This window comes from Tribolium castaneum, chromosome 5 (assembly GCF_031307605.1).
Source record: "Tribolium castaneum strain GA2 chromosome 5, icTriCast1.1, whole genome shotgun sequence".
Lineage (NCBI taxonomy): Eukaryota > Metazoa > Arthropoda > Insecta > Coleoptera > Tenebrionidae > Tribolium > Tribolium castaneum.
The window spans coordinates 10,235,458-10,253,689 of NC_087398.1; the positions used below are offsets into that span (position 1 = coordinate 10,235,458).

General features: G+C 36.1%; 1 protein-coding gene and 1 long non-coding RNA gene across 11 annotated transcripts in view; one reads left to right on the forward strand and one right to left on the reverse strand.

Annotated features, from left to right (window-relative positions):
• Positions 1 to 18,232, reverse strand: part of LOC135266349 (uncharacterized) — a 267,145-nt gene that overhangs the window by 155,711 nt on the left and 93,202 nt on the right. The gene's annotated exons all lie outside the window — the stretch shown is intronic.
• LOC103312957 (adhesion G-protein coupled receptor G6) lies at positions 9,062 to 12,059 on the forward strand. Its single transcript, XM_008194923.3, has 3 exons — positions 9,062 to 9,420; positions 9,693 to 9,762; positions 9,854 to 12,059. Exons 1-3 carry the CDS (start codon positions 9,289 to 9,291, stop codon positions 11,746 to 11,748), a joined length of 2,097 nt encoding a protein of 698 aa, XP_008193145.2. The 5' UTR covers positions 9,062 to 9,288; the 3' UTR covers positions 11,749 to 12,059.

Consider the following 18,232-nt stretch of genomic DNA (forward strand, 5'->3'; position numbering starts at 1 on the left):
CTGGATAATAGACAGGAACTTGAGTACGGATTAAATAAAAATCACCAATTACGAAATCTACAAATAACGTATTTGTACCTACTATATTGAATTGGAAACATTTTCTATAATATATAATCATGTAAAGAGAAATCAGCGTTTGCTTTTAAATAGTACTTACCTACTTTATATTTTTTCCCATTTTATCTATTTGTATGTAAATTTTCTCTACAATTTTTCTACAATTCTTTACAATCACAGCCAATTAATTAATTTATTAGTATTAAGCCGCAGCAAAAAAACTTCCTATGTCATCAGGGTGGGTTATTGAATTATTTTTAGGCAAAGGTTCGCACTTTTCGTCAAAATCCAAAAAAATAAAAATGGCGAATTGTTAGTTAGTCAAACATTTTCTAAATTAGGTACTTTTTCTTTTTTTAACCATTTCACGATGTTGTTGAGCCAGAAATCATAAACGCAAAATTTCGCTAAATTTTTGAAATCAAAAGTAGATACGCACCCAAAAATCGCAGATTGTATCAAAATGGTATCTTTTATTTTTACTTTATTATTTAAGCAAAAATTTGTTAATAAAAGTACAAAAGTAAAAGTATAAAAGTTACTAAACTGAGTGAAAAATTTTTCAATATTTTTACGTTTTCGAGCGTTTAAGCTAAAAACCACAAACACATTTAATTAAAAAAAAACACAAAGTAAAATCATATTAAAGATAGGTTTACCGAACGTTTTAATCGCAATTAAATTTTAATTCGGAATTAATTTGATGTTTGTTAATGCAGAATAAATGTCTACTTAATTCGACCTAGTTTAAGCCTAACTTAAATTCTAATTTCACTTTCTGTAAACCGACTTTTAGTTTTGTTAATGCATAGGATGATTAATTTGTCTCTTACAAGGGTTGTATCTCGTTGGTAAAAATTTTTTCAAAAATCAGCTAAAAATTCACTAAACTGGATTGAAAAGAAAGTACAGCTACATACATTATTTTTTCTATAAACTATAAAACTAAAAAAAACTATAAAAATAAATTATTTTTGAAACGGTTCCCTAGGAAATAATTGAAAATGTAGGCACAACTACAAATTCGGATTTTTCGATGAATTTTATTGTTTTTAAGTTTATAAAAATGCTAAAGACTGATAGTAAATAAAAAAATTGTTATTCATCACTATTTTAACAAATGGTTATTTACAAAAAAATTGGTTTGTAGCTCAATAGCTCTAGATTTTTTAAAATATGACAAATTTTTTCTAGATTTTAAAATTTTTCTGAGTTGGTGTACCAGTTTTTGAGCACTCTGTATATTCAGTTAAGAACGTTGTTTAGTAAAATTTCGCCAAAAAATAACCAAAAAATCTCAAAACTTTCATTTATGTTTAATTTAATTAATTGCTGTCCAATCCAGTTTGTTTTTTTTTTAATTTAATCGATACCAACGTTTCGCCACCTTTTTTAGGCTTCTTCAAGGGAATAAGTAATTGATCTCAAAATTTGTTCAAAAACAGAAAAGTATATGGAATTTTATAATCGATTAAGCATATTATTAAAAGACAAAAGCGCAGTTTTGCGAAATTCTACTAAAGCAGCCTCAAAAGTAAATGAGTTGAATCGAATATGACATGGGTTTACGAATTTTGCTGTTATTTTACGTCAAAAATTACCCAAAAAATTACTAAATCGGTGTTTTTTTTTCTTTTTTGATCACTTAAACATAATTTTTGAGCTAAACACTCGAGAAAAACTTTTGAGAAAGGTTGTAAAATCACAAAACTGGATAAAAAAATTCGTCATTACAGGTAGATATTTGGAAAGTTTTTCGTCCAAAAGCACACAGTAGGTACTATCGCAAAATTTGGATTTAAAAAAAAATCGCCGAATTTCGAGCATTTAGATAAACATTTGAAATAAAAACTCAGTTTTATCGCTAAATCTTGTTAAATCGTAAAGAGAAATCATGAAATTAGCACAAAAACGACTTTTCCTTCTTAGCATTTTAGAACATTGTCAATCTAGAAAAATAATTATTTTCAAAATAAATTGCATTGAATTTCTTTCTTTTTGTTAATTATTATTTTTAATAAACTTAGAACTTTTTTTTTATTGATCACTTTCGCTATTCTTTCTATGTATCTCACTGTCTGTAGCGCCGGCTCTCTTATGAGTATATATTGTAGTACTATGTGTTCATAATAATAAACAACAGCTTCCTTATGCTCGGTTTAAATAATTAGTATTTATTAACATAATTTTCTGTACAATTTTTATGCTGCCTCTAGTATGTATACAGCGGGTGCAACAATTGGTTTTTTAATAATTATACAAAAATAATTCCTTAAAATGAAAAAACAAAAATAGAAGTACAGTAAACCGTACCTAAACATTCAACTTTTAACACACATAATTTCTTTTGTCTTTTTGATTATAATGAGTTAAAAAAGTATTGTGGGCTTAATTGTACTTTCAATAACTAACTATAAGTAGTTAAAATTTTATTTTTGCATCTTTTTCGGTTTTGATGGACTAAGCTTTAAAAATTTAAATTATTTTATTCTTCGACATTGTCAAAATCTACAGTTTTTCTCCTGTGCCTTGTTGAGTCTAATTCGAAGAATAAAATGTTGTATTCAAATCGTTTTCGTGTAAATCAGTCCATTTATTTCACCTCCTAGTTGATAAATCTCTCGTTATCACTCGACGTTTAAAAATCCCGGTTTACACTCAAACTCGTCGAATAAATAACTATTACAAACAAAGTAAAATCTACTAATAAAAGTTTAGCGTAAAGCTACCGCATTGAAAAACTATCCATCCAAAAATGCAATAGGCTCAATAGTGGTCTTTACCAACTCCCTGTATGTAAAATCGCGTCTGTCCTTATCATCTCGAAAATCGATGCCTCCCATCCGTGGGAAGCCGCTACAGCCACCTCATATCAAATAACCAGCAACAGTCCATCACGCAATTACTCTATTCCGTTTCGTCGAAAATCGTCGGAAAAAAATTTTACCTGGCCCGTAATCCGACACCCTTCACCGAAAATAATTTCGCAAATCCTCTGTCAGGGCTTCTGAAAATCTCTGCAGATTAAAACAGTGGGTCCGGCTGTTTTGAAAGGCCCCCCGTGGCCAGAACACCGATGCTTGGACAAGATAGTGATCTGACGGCGTTTGATGTGCCGACGAAGGGACCATTCATTGTTCCAAAGGCCGATGCTCAACAAAATCGGAAGCGAATTTTTTTAAGAAAATGGTAATGACTGGACGAATTTTTTGGGTCATCGCTGATAGAGCTGTTCCCACAATCGGGGCATGTGAGCGAGTTTCTAATCCGTTTCGAGGAACTATCACGTTTTTGTCGGCGTAGTATTGTTGGCTTATTGGCAATTCGTGCGGAAGAGGTGTTGAAAGAGTGGCCTGATTAGCGTAATTTGGACTGAACTAATTAGCAACAATGGTGGGTGTGTGCCCGAAAATTCAACTGAAGTAATTAAGAGGCCTCACCTCCTAAAGAAAATTTTGAGGTTTTTTGGCCTCGTAGTTGATTCAGTTTTGAAGTGGTTGGGCCTGGATGAGTCATGACCGTCTCCAGCGTCGCGGCGCAAATTCTCGCATCGCAAAGAGTCTCCGCTTTGGCGTCATTAGCACGCACGCGCTCGCTTCCGGTTCCGGTTCCGTTCGTCGCGCCCCACGCTCGTCTTAACTTAACCCCGTGTGTTCCTCCTAATGCAGTTTGAATTTTTAACTTGATTTATGTCGCCCTTTGCAACTTAATTGAATATTCTTGTTTGTTTTAAAATAAAATTTGTCATGGTGGAATTAATTTCGGCTAAATTGCCCGATTTTAATCGACTCAGACACGCTCCGTAGATTATGAAAATTTAGAGTTGAGAGAGAAACTTGGCTCCGGTATATTGTCCTAACGATTTTCAGACGGATGCTGGAAAGTTGCGCCCGCCGTTTCGACGGCTGAACGACTCCAGGTGCTACACAACCATTCTCATGCAAATAACCACCCAGGTGTGCGATGCCGAGGGGGGTGGCCCCAGCTCGGGAGCATCGGACACTGATTTGACACCGGCGAGGACCAGTCCCGACACAGGGGGCGCACTAAATCAACAAACCGCAAAAACAACAAGCCAATTAAAAAGAACATCCCCACTCAACGCTGAGCTGTAAAAGTTCCAAATAAGGAACAATTTTAGAAACAATACATAAATCCAAAAGTATTTCCGCCCTTTCCGTTGAGGAAAAATTACTATCTATTACTATTGTTATCATTATCACTATTACCTGTATGCACATACAAAAAACCTGAAATCTGGTCTAATCAGATACAATGTTATTGACATTTCCAATAAATATTCCTAAACAAGCAAATAACTAAACAACAAATCGTGCATTATGATAAGAAACTTTAATTATACGAACATCGCAAGAAGATAAGAGTAATATTAACTACATAATCACACCGACCTGTGATTTGTTCAAAAATAGTGTCCCTAGACAGTAGGACAGTTCACTGCCTCATGAACACATTAATTTGTGAGCATAACTGACTAATTAATTAAACATATGTCGAGAAAAATGACAATATAAGTAAGGGCCAATCCCGCATTGATAACATTTTTGATAATACTGGTTCAGCACCATCTAAGTGAATGCACAAACTTAGTCATTTTGGTGTAATGCGATATGGCTGTTACAATTCTGAAACAGATTGTTTTGTTACTTTTACTACATGATGTTTGTGGCAAAGATGAGGTACGTTAATTTGCTTACATTCCTTCCAAAGTATTTTTTTAATTACAGTAAAATTTCTGGTAACATTTTTCAAATTTGTATGAGTTGAGTTTGTTTCTTAATTTTTACATATTTTTTTTAGAATCCGGACATCGATAAAATTGTCGAAAACAATATATATGCAACAATCTTTCAAGGTATGATTTTTGTTTAATTTGCGGTTACTCAAAATATTAGAAATATCATGGCATGGCTTAATTTCTTTTAATGAAAAACTGAAAGTACAATTTTTTTCCTTTTAATTTTTTGACTGCTTACGTTATCAACTTTTTTACAAAACCGTGTGTTATAATCAGCAAATTACTGTGGCAATTTAAGAGAAACATGTTGATCACTAATTATTTCTGAGTACCCACGAGTACACCTTTTTCAACAATTTCAACTGTAGGTATTTTAGAAATTTATTGTAGCACAGATTTAAGAAAATATCACGTGTGCAGAAGTAAAATCAAAGCGCCTGTTTACCTTTATATACCTATTTTTCAATTTACCATAAGACCAGGCAAAGAAACCTAGTAATAAATCGAGAATATAACTTTGATTCTATGTGGTATTTTATAATTTTATGTTTTAAACAACTGACCATATCATCAACAGATTCAACATCAAAAACGAGTTCAACAACTTCATCAACAGATCCGACATCAACAACTAGCTCAACAGCATCATCAATGGAATCTACAACTTCATCAACAGATCCGACACCAACAATAAGTTCAACAACTTCATCAATAGAATCAACAACATCATCAACAGAATCAACACCATCATCAACAGAATCAACACCATCATCAACAGAATCAACGCCATCATCAACAGAATCAACACCATCATCAACAGAATCAACACCATCATCAACGGAATCTACAACTTCATCAACAGATCCGACATCAACAATGCGTTTAACAACATCATCAACAGATTCTACGACGTCATCAACAACGAGTTCAACAACATCATCAAAAGAACCGAGAACAACAACTACCCCAACACCATCATCCACAGATAACACAACTCCATCAACAGTTCCGACATCAACAAGCAGTTCAACAACTTCATCAACAGAATCAACACCATCATCTACAAAATCAACACCATCATCAACAGAATCAACACCATCATCAACAGAATCAACACCATCACCAACAGAATCAACACCATCACCAACAGAATCAACACTATCATCAACAGAATTAACACCACCATCAACAGAATCAACACCATCATCAACGAAATCTACAACTTCATCAACAGATCCGACATCAACAATGAGTTCAACAACATCATCAACAGATTCTACGACGTCATCAACAACGAGTTCAACAACATCATCAACAAATTCTATGACGTCATCACCAGAGCCATCAACAACGAGCTCAACAACATCATCAACAGATTCCACAACGTCATCAACAGAATCAACACCATCATCAACAGAATCAACATCATCAACAGAATCAATACCATCATCTACAAAATCAACACCATCATCAACAGAATCAACACCATCAACAACAGAATCAACACCATCACCAACAGAATCAACACCATCATCAACAAAATCAACACAACCATCAACAGAATCAACACCATCATCAACAAAATCAACACCATCATCAACGGAATCTACAACTTCATCAACAAAATCAACACCATCATCAACAGAATCAACATCATCAACAAAATCAACACCATCATCAACAGAATCAACACCATCACCAACAGAATCAACACCATCACCAACAGAATCAACACTATCATCAACAGAATCAACACCACCATCAACAGAATCAACACCATCATCAACAAAATCTACAACTTCATCAACAGATTCTACGACGTCATCAACAACGAGTTCAACAACATCATCAACAGATTCCACAACGTCATCAACAACGAGTTCAACAGCATCATCAACAGATTTCACGACGTCGTCAACCATTTCACCAAAACCACCACCACAACAACTGATGTGTAAACGCGAAAACGATAGCACGTTAGGGCTTTGGCCACCAACTCCAGCTGGAGCTTGGGCAACGCCTGTTAGCAAAATTTGCCTTCATTCAAACTACACTCCTGTCAGAAGACATTGCTCAGAAAACGCAACTTGGGAGAAACCCGATGCCACGAGCTGTGATCAAGTTAAACTTACTAATGTAACCAAAAGTTTGGATGATTTATTTCTTAATAATACAGATTCACCAAAAGCGATCAACACTCTTGTCAATTTAACCGCAAAAGATCAAGAAACTTTCATACCATTTGATGTATATCTCCTTTCCGAAATCTTAAACAAGGCTAGTGAAAATGAAGACATCGCAAACAATCCCAGCAATTTCACGAAAGTTGTCAGTAATATAATGAACCTTGAAAAACAAACAATGACTCGCTCGCAACAACTTCTAAACACTACTGATGCCATTTTGGATAGTTTGGACAAACTCCTCTTGAAAACAAAAAGCTTCAACGTCACGGAACCTAAACTGTTGATTCGCACAATCAACGTGACAAACAACGTTCTTGGAGCAATGATCAGGAGCACCAACGCCAGTTTCAATTATTTTGAAATTATAGAACTGACTGACGATACACCGCTACAAAACGAAAATTTCGAAGTAGCCTTTTTGGTACCGCCAAGTTTTGCGAAAGATCACTACTATATTACGTTGTTTTACAACGACTATCTATTTAATCAAAACGAATCCGCCACTGTCGGAAGCTGGATTCTGAGTATTTTAATGCCAGAATCGACACATGACGACAATTCGACGATCCAGATTTATTTTAAAGAATTCGGCAAACACGCCCAGCAATTGTGCCACCATTGGAAATACGGCAAAGATGAAAACCTCGTAGCTATTTCGGGAAAATGGCAATATGACAGCGTGGGCAAAAAACTCAAAGAGGGGTTTTACATTTGCGAAGTCAATCACACCACTCATTTCGGAATGTTGGTATCGGACACAGTGCCTGATAATTTTATTTTAGACCTGATTACAATATTTGGGTCAATTATGTCGATAGTGGGGATTATTGTAGTTATATTAACGGCCGCGTTTTTCAAGAAGTGGCGAAACGAGATTAGCAGAAAAATCATAATTAATGTTTCCGTATGTTTGTTATTGTTGATAATACTGTTTTTTATATCAGACGGAGTTAATAACGGCCCGATTTGTATAGTAGTCGGAATTTTGTTGCATTACATGGTAATTGCCCAGTTTTGTTGGAGCTCGGTGGTGTCTTACACTAGCTACCGCAGGTATTACATGGTGTTCAATAACGTTAGGCACATTTTGAAATATTGCATTTTCTCTTGGGGGGCTCCTCTAATTGTGGTAACGATTACTGCAGCAATTAATTTTGAAACTTATGATAAATCACAGGACAAAAATTCCTCCCAAATCTGTTACCCCAAAAAAGTTTTTCTAAAGTTAGGAGTGTGTCTACCGATGGGAATCATACTAACGATAAACCTAATTATTTATATACTTATAATTAAAAATTTGACTGTAACAAAACTTAATATTAGGAAACATGTCACTAAAAAATCCTACACTAAACACAAAATCTTAATTTTGTTGTTTTTCATGATGGGCATGTCTTGGGTTTTCGGCTTTCTTGTGGCTTTCACTGACAATATAGTGATTCTTTACATATTTTGTACCACGGCTACTTTCCACGGTTTTGTCATTTTTATTTTCTACATTGTGGATTCAACCCAAGTTTTAGAGCAATGGAAACGCATGTTTCATAAAATCGTGCCAAAAAGATCGACACTTAAGTCGAGTTCTAAAAGTTCTACTACTGCCATCGTTTCGGACTCTGCATGTGAATAGCCTATGTACCTTTTCATTTTCAGCACTTCGTTATTTTTGTTATTTTAAACGTAATTATAAATTATAATACTATAAATTGAATGTCGTTTAGTGCTTACTTTATGTAAACGTTAGTAATATAATGCCTTAGTAGGTAAATATTTCTGCATTGTAAATAAACTATCATCGAAATAAATATAGAATTTTTTATACACAAATGTGTAAATTTAATTGTCGCCAATTGTCGCCAAGAGGCCAACAACATAGTTTTAACAGTTTTAAAAAAACGTGAAACAAACTGTTTTTTTTTTACAAAATAACACAACATACAAATAAACATACTTACAATATTTGCTTTTTGATTAGTAGATTACGAATCCTATATCAGTTTAGTTATCACGCAGTCGAAAATTTATTTTTTCCTCATTAAAGTAGCGTCATTGGCGCCCACAAATTTATAAAAAATATAATTATTTGTTTTTTAATACATTGGTTTAGCTCTGTACAATTAAAACGAGTGCATGCAGCAATCAGTAGTTTTATCATTTATCAAGATACTTTTTATTACACACACTGCACACAAGTTTAGCATTTTTTTTAAACAAATAAGAGGTATTTACTTAATACACTGCACAAAAGTTTATATTTTTCCTACTACACGATAAGTAGCATAAATGATAAATCATTTAGTGCTGCTTAGAGAGCGGATTTATGAAGACGTATCGTGTATGCACTCTATTATGGTTGCTATAATTGTGAGACTTTTAGCAATTACTTTACTACAGAATTTTTGTGGTGCACAGAAGGTACGTTGTTGATCACTTTCTTCACATCTACATTTACTGTTTAAAGAAACGAAAACCAGTATCATAAATCTTCTACGTAGAATTATGGATTTATTTATAGGTGCTGATGATGCAGAAAAGGATAAACTTCTTGGAAATAAAGTTGAAATAACAAGCTTACATAAAGCTATGTGTGTCATTTCTTATTTCTAATCGTAAATGTTTTTATACTCGAGTGAACGCTTCCTGCAAACTCTTCCTCAAAATATAAGATTAATTAGTTGTTTCTTTAGCTCTTTGACACTGATGGAGATGATGAAGATTATGACGACATTAGTAGAAGTGGCGAAACGAAAATTCCAGGTAACCATAATAATATTTACCTAGTTAGTATTCTATCTATTGCTCCTGTTGAAAGTTTATTTCTTTGAGTTTTTGTATTTTTTACTTTTAGATATTCAATTGGAAGTACCAAACCGTACTTTAAACCCTTTACAACCGACGTGTCTTTTTGAACAAAACTCCTTAGGAATTTGGTTACCAACCTCAGCTGGGGCTTGGGCAACGCCCTATTTATACAAGACTTGCCTTCGCTCAGACTACACTCCAGTCAGAAGGTACTGTTCAAAAAACGCAACTTGGGAGGAACCAGATACCGCGACCTGTGCTCCAGTGAAGCTTGACAACATAACTAAAAACTTAGATGATTTAGTTTATACAGATTCACCAAAAGCGGTCAACACTCTTGTCAATTTGACTGCAACGAATCAAAAGTCCTTCAAATCTTTTGATATATATCTCATTTCATTAATTCTGGACAGGGCTAGTAAAAATGATGAGGTCGCACAAAATCCCAGCAATTTTGCAAGAGCAGTTAGCAATATCATGAGCTTTGAAAGGGAACCATTAACTGGTTCGCAACAACTTTTGAACACTACCGATGCCATCTTGGATAGTTTAGACGAACTCATCTTGAAAACTAAAAATATCAACGTCACGGAACCTAAATTGTTTATTCGCACTATAAACGTAACTGACAATGTTCTTGGAGCCATGATCACGAGCACCAAAACGACTAGTTTCAATTATTTCGAAATTACAGAACTGACAAGCGCTGAACCACTTGAAAACAAGAATTTTGAAATAGCTTTTTTGGTACCACCAACTTTTGCCCGCAGTCACTACTACATCACATTGTTTTACAACGACTATCTCTTCAACCAAAATGAATCCGCCACTGTCGGAAGCTGGATTCTCAATATTTTAATCCCAGAATCCACGAATGATGCTAATTCAACGATCCAAATTTATTTTAAAGAATTTGATAAGTACACACAACAATTGTGCCAATACTGGAAATACGGTAACGACGAAAATAACATAGCCATTTCGGGAAGATGGCATTTTGATAGCGTAGGTAAAAAATTCAAAGAAGGATTCTACATTTGCGAAGTGAATCATACCACTCACTTCGGAATGTTGGTGTCTGATACAGTCCCTGACAATTTTATTTTAGACCTGGTTACGATCTTCAACTCGATTTTGTCAGTAATAGGGGTTAGCGTAATTGTACTAACGGCCGTATTCTTCAAAAAGTGGAGAAACGAAACTAGCAAAAAAATCGTAATTAACGTTTCCATGTGTTTATTGTTCTTGATGGTGCTGCTATTTATTTCTGATCACGCTAATAACGGCCCGATTTGTATCTTAGTTGGAATTTTGTTGCACTACATGGTTATTGCTCAGTTTTGTTGGAGCTTGGCGGTGTCTTATTGCAGTTATCGCAAGTATTACAGGATATTCAATAACATAACACGTATTCTAGAATTCTGTATTTTTTCCTGGGGAGTTCCCTTAATTGTCGTAAGCATTACCTCAGCAATCAATGTTGAAACTTACAATAAACTATTACCGGATCAAATCTGTTATCCTAAAGGAATTTATCTCAAGTTAGGAGTGTGCTTACCGATGGGGATCATATTAACTGTAAACTTAATTGTTTATGTAGCTATAATAAAAAATTTGACTGCAACATCATACAGCATCCAGAAACATGTCACTAAAAAATCCTTCGCCAAACAGAAATTCTTGATTCTGTTGTTTTTCATGATGGGGATGACTTGGATTTTTGGCTTCCTTGTAGTATTCACAGACAATGTGGTTTTGCTTTATATCTTTTGTACCACAGCCCCTCTACACGGTTTTGTCATTTTTATTTTCTACATTGTGGATTCAACCGAAGTTTCTACAAAATGGAAACACCTGTTTTATACACTTATTCCAAGAAGAGAGACACAACAGCTGACTTCTAGGAGTCAAAGTACTGATCTTACAGAATCTAAAATCTGAAAAACATATGTCCCGTCTTCACTTTATTCCACGGACCGTTTAGTTATTTCATTATTTTATTTCTAGGAAATTTCCGAAAAGTACCAATTTTTATCTACTTAGGCAACCAGTAAAACCATGTTTTTCATATACTAACATTGTTTGCGGCAAACTTTTAATACCTACTGCGATCCTATTCATTTATAGACAGACTGAATAATTTAAAAAAAAGCGGTGAACAGTCTTAACATATTCCTACTTTAGTGCTTAACATAAGTAATAATAATAAATGTACATCTTAAATAAATAAATAAAAAATAAGTTACGTTATATTGTGTTTGTGTCACTTTTTAACAAACCTTCCATTCATAGTTGTGAGTTTCTTCCACTTTCAAATTAATCAATTTTCAAATATTTATGCAGCAATTATCCTAATCTGTCGTTTATCAAACACTATTTATTTTTGGAACGTTTGTGTTTGCTACAAGCGCTGGCGTAGATTTAAAAATTTCATTCCCAACACAGCCCCTCACCCTTAAACTTCCCTTAAAATAAAACCAGTTAGACCGAGATTGGCTATGTCGTCTCTTATACAAAAAGCCTCGTCATTTTCTTCCCCGCTTCGCGAAAGAAACAAGAAAGTAAAAAGTAGAAACAGACGTTTAGATAAACATAAAAACTGCAAATGGCTCGAGATTACTCCCATTTCATAACATCTCGAGTCCCCTTTATACCGCCTGTTAAAAATATCTTAATGTAAGTTTAAATTCTATCTGAAGTTAAGTGCCGGGCAAATAAACCGCTGAATATTTCGTGGCGACTTGGGAGGCAAACCACCCGCGCAACAATTTGTCCAGGTGTCTAATTCACCGAGAATTGAGATTTCGACCTCTGACCCTTTTTCACAGGTCAGACGGGGCGCTTGAATAATGCATAGGTTTGACTTTCTGTATTGATTTTATCAAAACTATCAAGTCCAGACAATCGTGTTTTTCCAACTAGTCCATCGATATAAATTAGTTATTTGGTGTGTGATTTCGTGGATTGGTTTAAGAAAATAGTCGTCTGTAATCTGCGGTCCGGAGTCCGGGCCCTGCGGCCGTATTGAATCCGGGTTTGAGCAGCTTAGACCGGATCACAGAGACCGTACATAATCGGATCGCAGTTATCACTCTCTCCGGCTGTAATCAGCACACGCTAACCCAAACACGGCATATGTGCCCCTTCCGAATTAACGAATCCGATAATGAAGCGAAAACATTAATTAACTCGGTGTTATTTGAAAAGAGCGACTGTTTCGACGAATGGACGACGGACAGCATCCATAATTCACGCGGCAATTGATTGAATTCCACAAGTTGGAGCGAGCTTATTAATTTGAATTATGGCCGATAATTAGCCGGAGGTCGCTGCAAACGGAGCGGAGCGGAGGGTTCGTTACTCCACAAAAAACTCGATTAATAACGCACAACTGCCTTTCGTGTTACATTTTTTCGCAAAATTGAATTCCCGTGGCGTTTGTTAAACACTGGCCGACCCTCCCTCGGCCCGTGTTGCGAATTTATCATACTTCTCATTCCACTACATGGAGCAGGGGCTGTTGACCAAAAATGCGAATTTGGAGCCCATTTTTGTTAATTAAAACGGTTTTGAAGTTGAGCAGTTTTTGTGAAGAAGCGTCGATGCTGGAGGGAAGGATTGTGGCAAGGGTGCGTATCGTAATTCAGAATAAGGTCCGTGCACTCTAAAATCCTACTTTAATAGCTATAATCGTGCGTGAGTACCCTGGCGGTCGTGCAGTGAGTGTTACCAGGGTGACCGCCCCTCGCAGCCCGGTCGTATTTGCCAACACGCGGATTGTCACCCCCGTCCGTCAGTCACCCCCCAGTTCAGTCACATCGTTCGAATTCAATCTCGGGGGGAAAGTCACTCGCTACGACGACTAAATTGATGTTTGATATTTCGTTCGACGCCAGTTCACCGATGTGGATTTTTTGTTTAAAACGGTTACAATTATTAGACGGTTTGCAGAGCAAGACCCCAACAAACGCCCTTCTGTCAGACACAATTTTATTTGTCTCATACGTAAAAATTAACGTACAAATCTGGTTGAATTTTTTTGCTCCCTTTCGTTACAAAGGAGCGAGAATATAAAACTTTCACCACTGGTATTGCATACTGAATTCTCGAAGATTTTTTACGAACTTTTAAGGAAAGCAGGTGATTCGGCCAAAGAGTTCAGCAAATCCTACTGACTGCGCCAATTAAATTTATAAAAAAGTGAAACTGGTTTTGTAAAAAAAAATTAGCTGACTACAAGGTGTAAACAGAATTAGACCAAGTTTTTTATTCTGATCTTGGGGAAAACGTCACTCGCTACGACGGACGACTAAATTGATGTTTGATATTTCGTTCGACACCAAGAACTTTAAAGGAAAGCCGGTAATTCGGCCAAATAGTTCAGCAAATCCTACTGACTGCGCCAATTAAATTTATAAAAAAGTGAAACTGGTTTTGTAAAAAAAAAAATTAGCTGACTACAAGGTGTAAACAGAATTAGACCAAGTTTTTTATTCTGATCTCGGGGGGAAAGTCACTCGCTACCACGGACGACAAAATTGATGTTTGATATTTCGGTAGACGCCAGTTCACCGATGTTGATTTTTTGTTTAAAATTGGTTGAATTTTTTTGCTCCCTTTCGTTAAAAAGGAGCGAGAATATAAAACTTTCACCACTGTTATTGCATACCTACTAAAGTCTCGAAGATTTTTTTACGAACTTTGAAGGAAAGCAGGTGATTCGGCCAAATAGTTCGGTAAGTCCTACTGACTGCGTCAATTGACTTTGTAAAAAACTGAGCTTCGTTTTGTAACAAAAATTAGCTGACTACAAGGTTTGAACAGAATTAGACTTAGTTTTTGTTCGCATTTTCTATTGCGTTTTCTGTTTGCTTTGATTCTGTGATAAACGAAGCTACTGCAGAGTTTCTACTGGCAATAGCAGCGGCTTTTTCACCGTGAAAAAAAAACAAAGATTACAAAATTTGAGTGAACATCACATATTGGCGTTAATTTAATGGCATAAAAGTGTTGATAAGAAATAAATCGTGACGCGTACACAATATTTCCTCAAGATTTTTTTTGGTTTTCTCTTGATTTTCCTTTAATTCCTCGAATTTCCTCAGACTTACACAAAATTCTCCCCAATTTTTTAACTAATTTCCACAAAATTTGCTTTTTTTTCGCCAATTTACAGTATAATATTTTTTCTATTTTCAATTCTCTATTCCAATCCCCTCTATCATTTTTTCTCTTCTTTCTTGTTAATTTTTTTGTTTACAGTTCTTAGTTTGCGTATCGCATTATTATTTCATTTTCAGTCTCATGTTTTTTTCTGCTTTGCTTCTCCTTGTCTTTCACTTCGTATTTTTTTTTAATTCCTAATTTTGTTTTCTCTCCAGCCTTCTCTATTTACTATCTTCTTTCTCCTTTATGCGCTCTTTCATCGCTTATCTGTTCCTTTCTTTATTATCTCTCTCATTTCTGGTTTTCTTTCGATACACTATCTTCAACCAGTATATCCTTTACCCTCTATTTTTATCTTTGTTTCCTCTGTCCTCTGACATTTAAACTCTATTTTTTATTCACCATCAGAATATGAATATTGGGTTTTGTTCTGTATACTTTCTGTCTCTATCTTTGTTTATTTATCTCTACCAATATATCTTCTTTGATTTGTCTTTTTTATCCATTACCTATATCCTGTTTTTTACGTCTTTCTTTTATATTCGGTTTTCTTATTTTCCCTTTTTTTATCCTTTTTTAGTTCCTACTTTTATCCTCTCATTCCGCTCTAGTCGTCCCATTTACCGACCCATTTTTGTTTTCTTGTTTTGTTTCTTGTCTCTATGTTCTGCTCTTCACTTTTCCCTTAACTTTTTTAGAGATTACCTGCTTCACAACAAAGCTAAAAGCTTTGTTTTTTTAAATTACGACTCAAAAACGTTTCATGTTTGTGTTCAGTTTCCAGGTTTTAATTTATTTACGAGTATTACAAAGGTAGTAATCAAGGACTTCTCTCCAAAATATCTTTGTTAATAAAAATACAAATTGTAGCAAGATTTAGCTGAACAGTTATAGCCACTATAGGTCTATAGGGTTAAAGTATAGACTCCAAACAAGAAGAGTTCGGTTTGTCGAAATAAAAGTGTTCAATTGTCACGAAACTTTGCAACTTCTTGATCGACTGCCGTCATTATACTTTCTTTTTTTTTCTTCACCTTTGCAGTTTATTTTTTTTGCTAAATTTTTGACGAAAAATTGCGCTCCTGGTTGAATAAAATTTCGACTCAATTTAGTGATTTTTCGAGCGGTTTAGCAAAATCTTATGAAAACTGAGTTCCAAGCGTGAGAGATTAAGAAATTTTTCGGTTTATTTTCCAAAAGCTTTGTGAAATATATGCGTTCTCACCTGAAAAACGTGTTAAAACGGCCAAAAAAAACCTACAGTGTTACATCCAATTTAATAATTTATAGTATGGATTTCGCGAAATCACCAACCAGTTGTAGGTGATTACGTTTTTTGCGTTATGTCGCTAGTGTTTTTGTGTAAACTGTGTCCAAGAATAGCCACGAAAATTTTACCTCAATGGACCGTTTTGGGTCCATTTCTCCTTGCTGACTTGAAAAAGGTAAGTGAAATTGTAACCCGTGGTTTAAGACTCGGAAGCCCCACAAAGAAGGAATTAAAAATATGTTGGCATTGCGCCAATTGCGTTTAGATCTGGCTCTAAACGTATCTAAAAAGATTTGTTGAATCTGAACAAGCTCCCTTGTCCGTGATTTGAAAATGAAATTAAATCGGTCCGCCCCTCATTTGAGTTGCAATCTGTTGGCCCAACATGGTTTATGGTCTGGGCGTCGTCGTCGGCACGCGGCGACTGCCGTCTCCCATCATCGGATGAGAATCACGCGTGATAATCGAACTAACACGATATGGAGCTTCGGTCTTGTGCTCTAGGGCCCCACCGGATTAGAACAGCTTACTAGCGTACCGTTCGTCACTCCACGCGTCATTACGTATTAGAGTTTCCGCTGGGGATTCACTCCAAGATTATCGTTAATTGTGGATATCGGCGGCGGTTCAATGCTTCGTTAGGCTACGTTTCCGACGCATCTGTCACTCTTTCTGACGGATTACAGAATCGCGATGACAGCCCATTGCTGCCCGTGGGACTGCTCCCATCCTTGATGAGCTATCATAACACCGAATCTGATGCTCCATTCAAAGGGTTCGGGCGCTCCCCTGCCAACGGCGATAATTTGCGGTGCGCCCGACCACCAAAATTAACAAGCAAATTCTATTTTTTATAAAGACTTGAACGGAAAAAACTGAACTGTATTTAATTAATTACGTACGATGTTGTTTCTAAAAATTCGACAGTAGGGGTGTATTTAATTGTCGGTGGCGGGGCCCATGGGCGACCCCATGGGTCACGGTAACAATTTGCGCGTGTAGTATCGAGGACGTGTAATTTATCAATAGGCCGCATGTGTATTCATTGCACCCTATAAAATCAAACACGGCTCCATGAAGTGCCATTCGACCCCAGTTGTCACAGTATTCACATCCATCACAGGCGTCTTAAATGTGGGAAACACGGGTAAAAATCGCCCAAGTGGGTGTAGATACCTAGTGGGCCACGTGGCCAGCACGAGGCCCTCCAGATAATTTTTAAAGACGCGCTCATCCCTTGGGAACATTTCCGGTCAAGGTCTTAATCAGTTTTACCGGAATCGGCGAATATGAGTGCGGATTGTTCCGGAGCAGGTCTATCACATGGAGCTAACAAGGCCTGACAATTATTCCGGGTAATTAAGTCTAGGAAACTTTTCCCGGAGTCGCTTTCAGCGGTGGTAATTAAGAGAGTTAGTTCGGGTGGGCACGTCTCAGGATGTGCCCGGAATGTGCGCCGATTTGATTAGCTCCCTTTGTCTCGTCCCGATCCGGGATTTTTTAATTTCTTGTATGTGACGAGGGCGCAAACACGTTATTCTTCACACGTTGAAAATATCGTGTAACTGGGGAGATAATTCATCCCGAGTAATCCATCACCAACTCCTTTCCGGGATGAATAATATTCCTTATCGGATAAAAACACGACGGGAAAAGCTCTCCTCGAATATTCAAGCAATTACATTCGAATTTAAGCTTGTAAAAAGCGGGTTTTTGATATTTTGAAAGCACTCACGGGTGCATTCGGCCGGTACACACACCTCAATACCTGCACAAGTCTGTTTTTCTCAGGCAGCGCCTTTGATGAATTCACTTTGCAGCTTTTTTATTATTTGCTATTTCTCTTTCTGCGAGCGCGAAATCGTTACCTTTTGCGTTACGGTAATGGACCGGATTCACGATGCGCTTTCACAAAAACACACGCACGCATACCGAACATCAAACGGAATTAAAACCTAATTGTCGGCCTATCTGCGCTACTTTCAACCC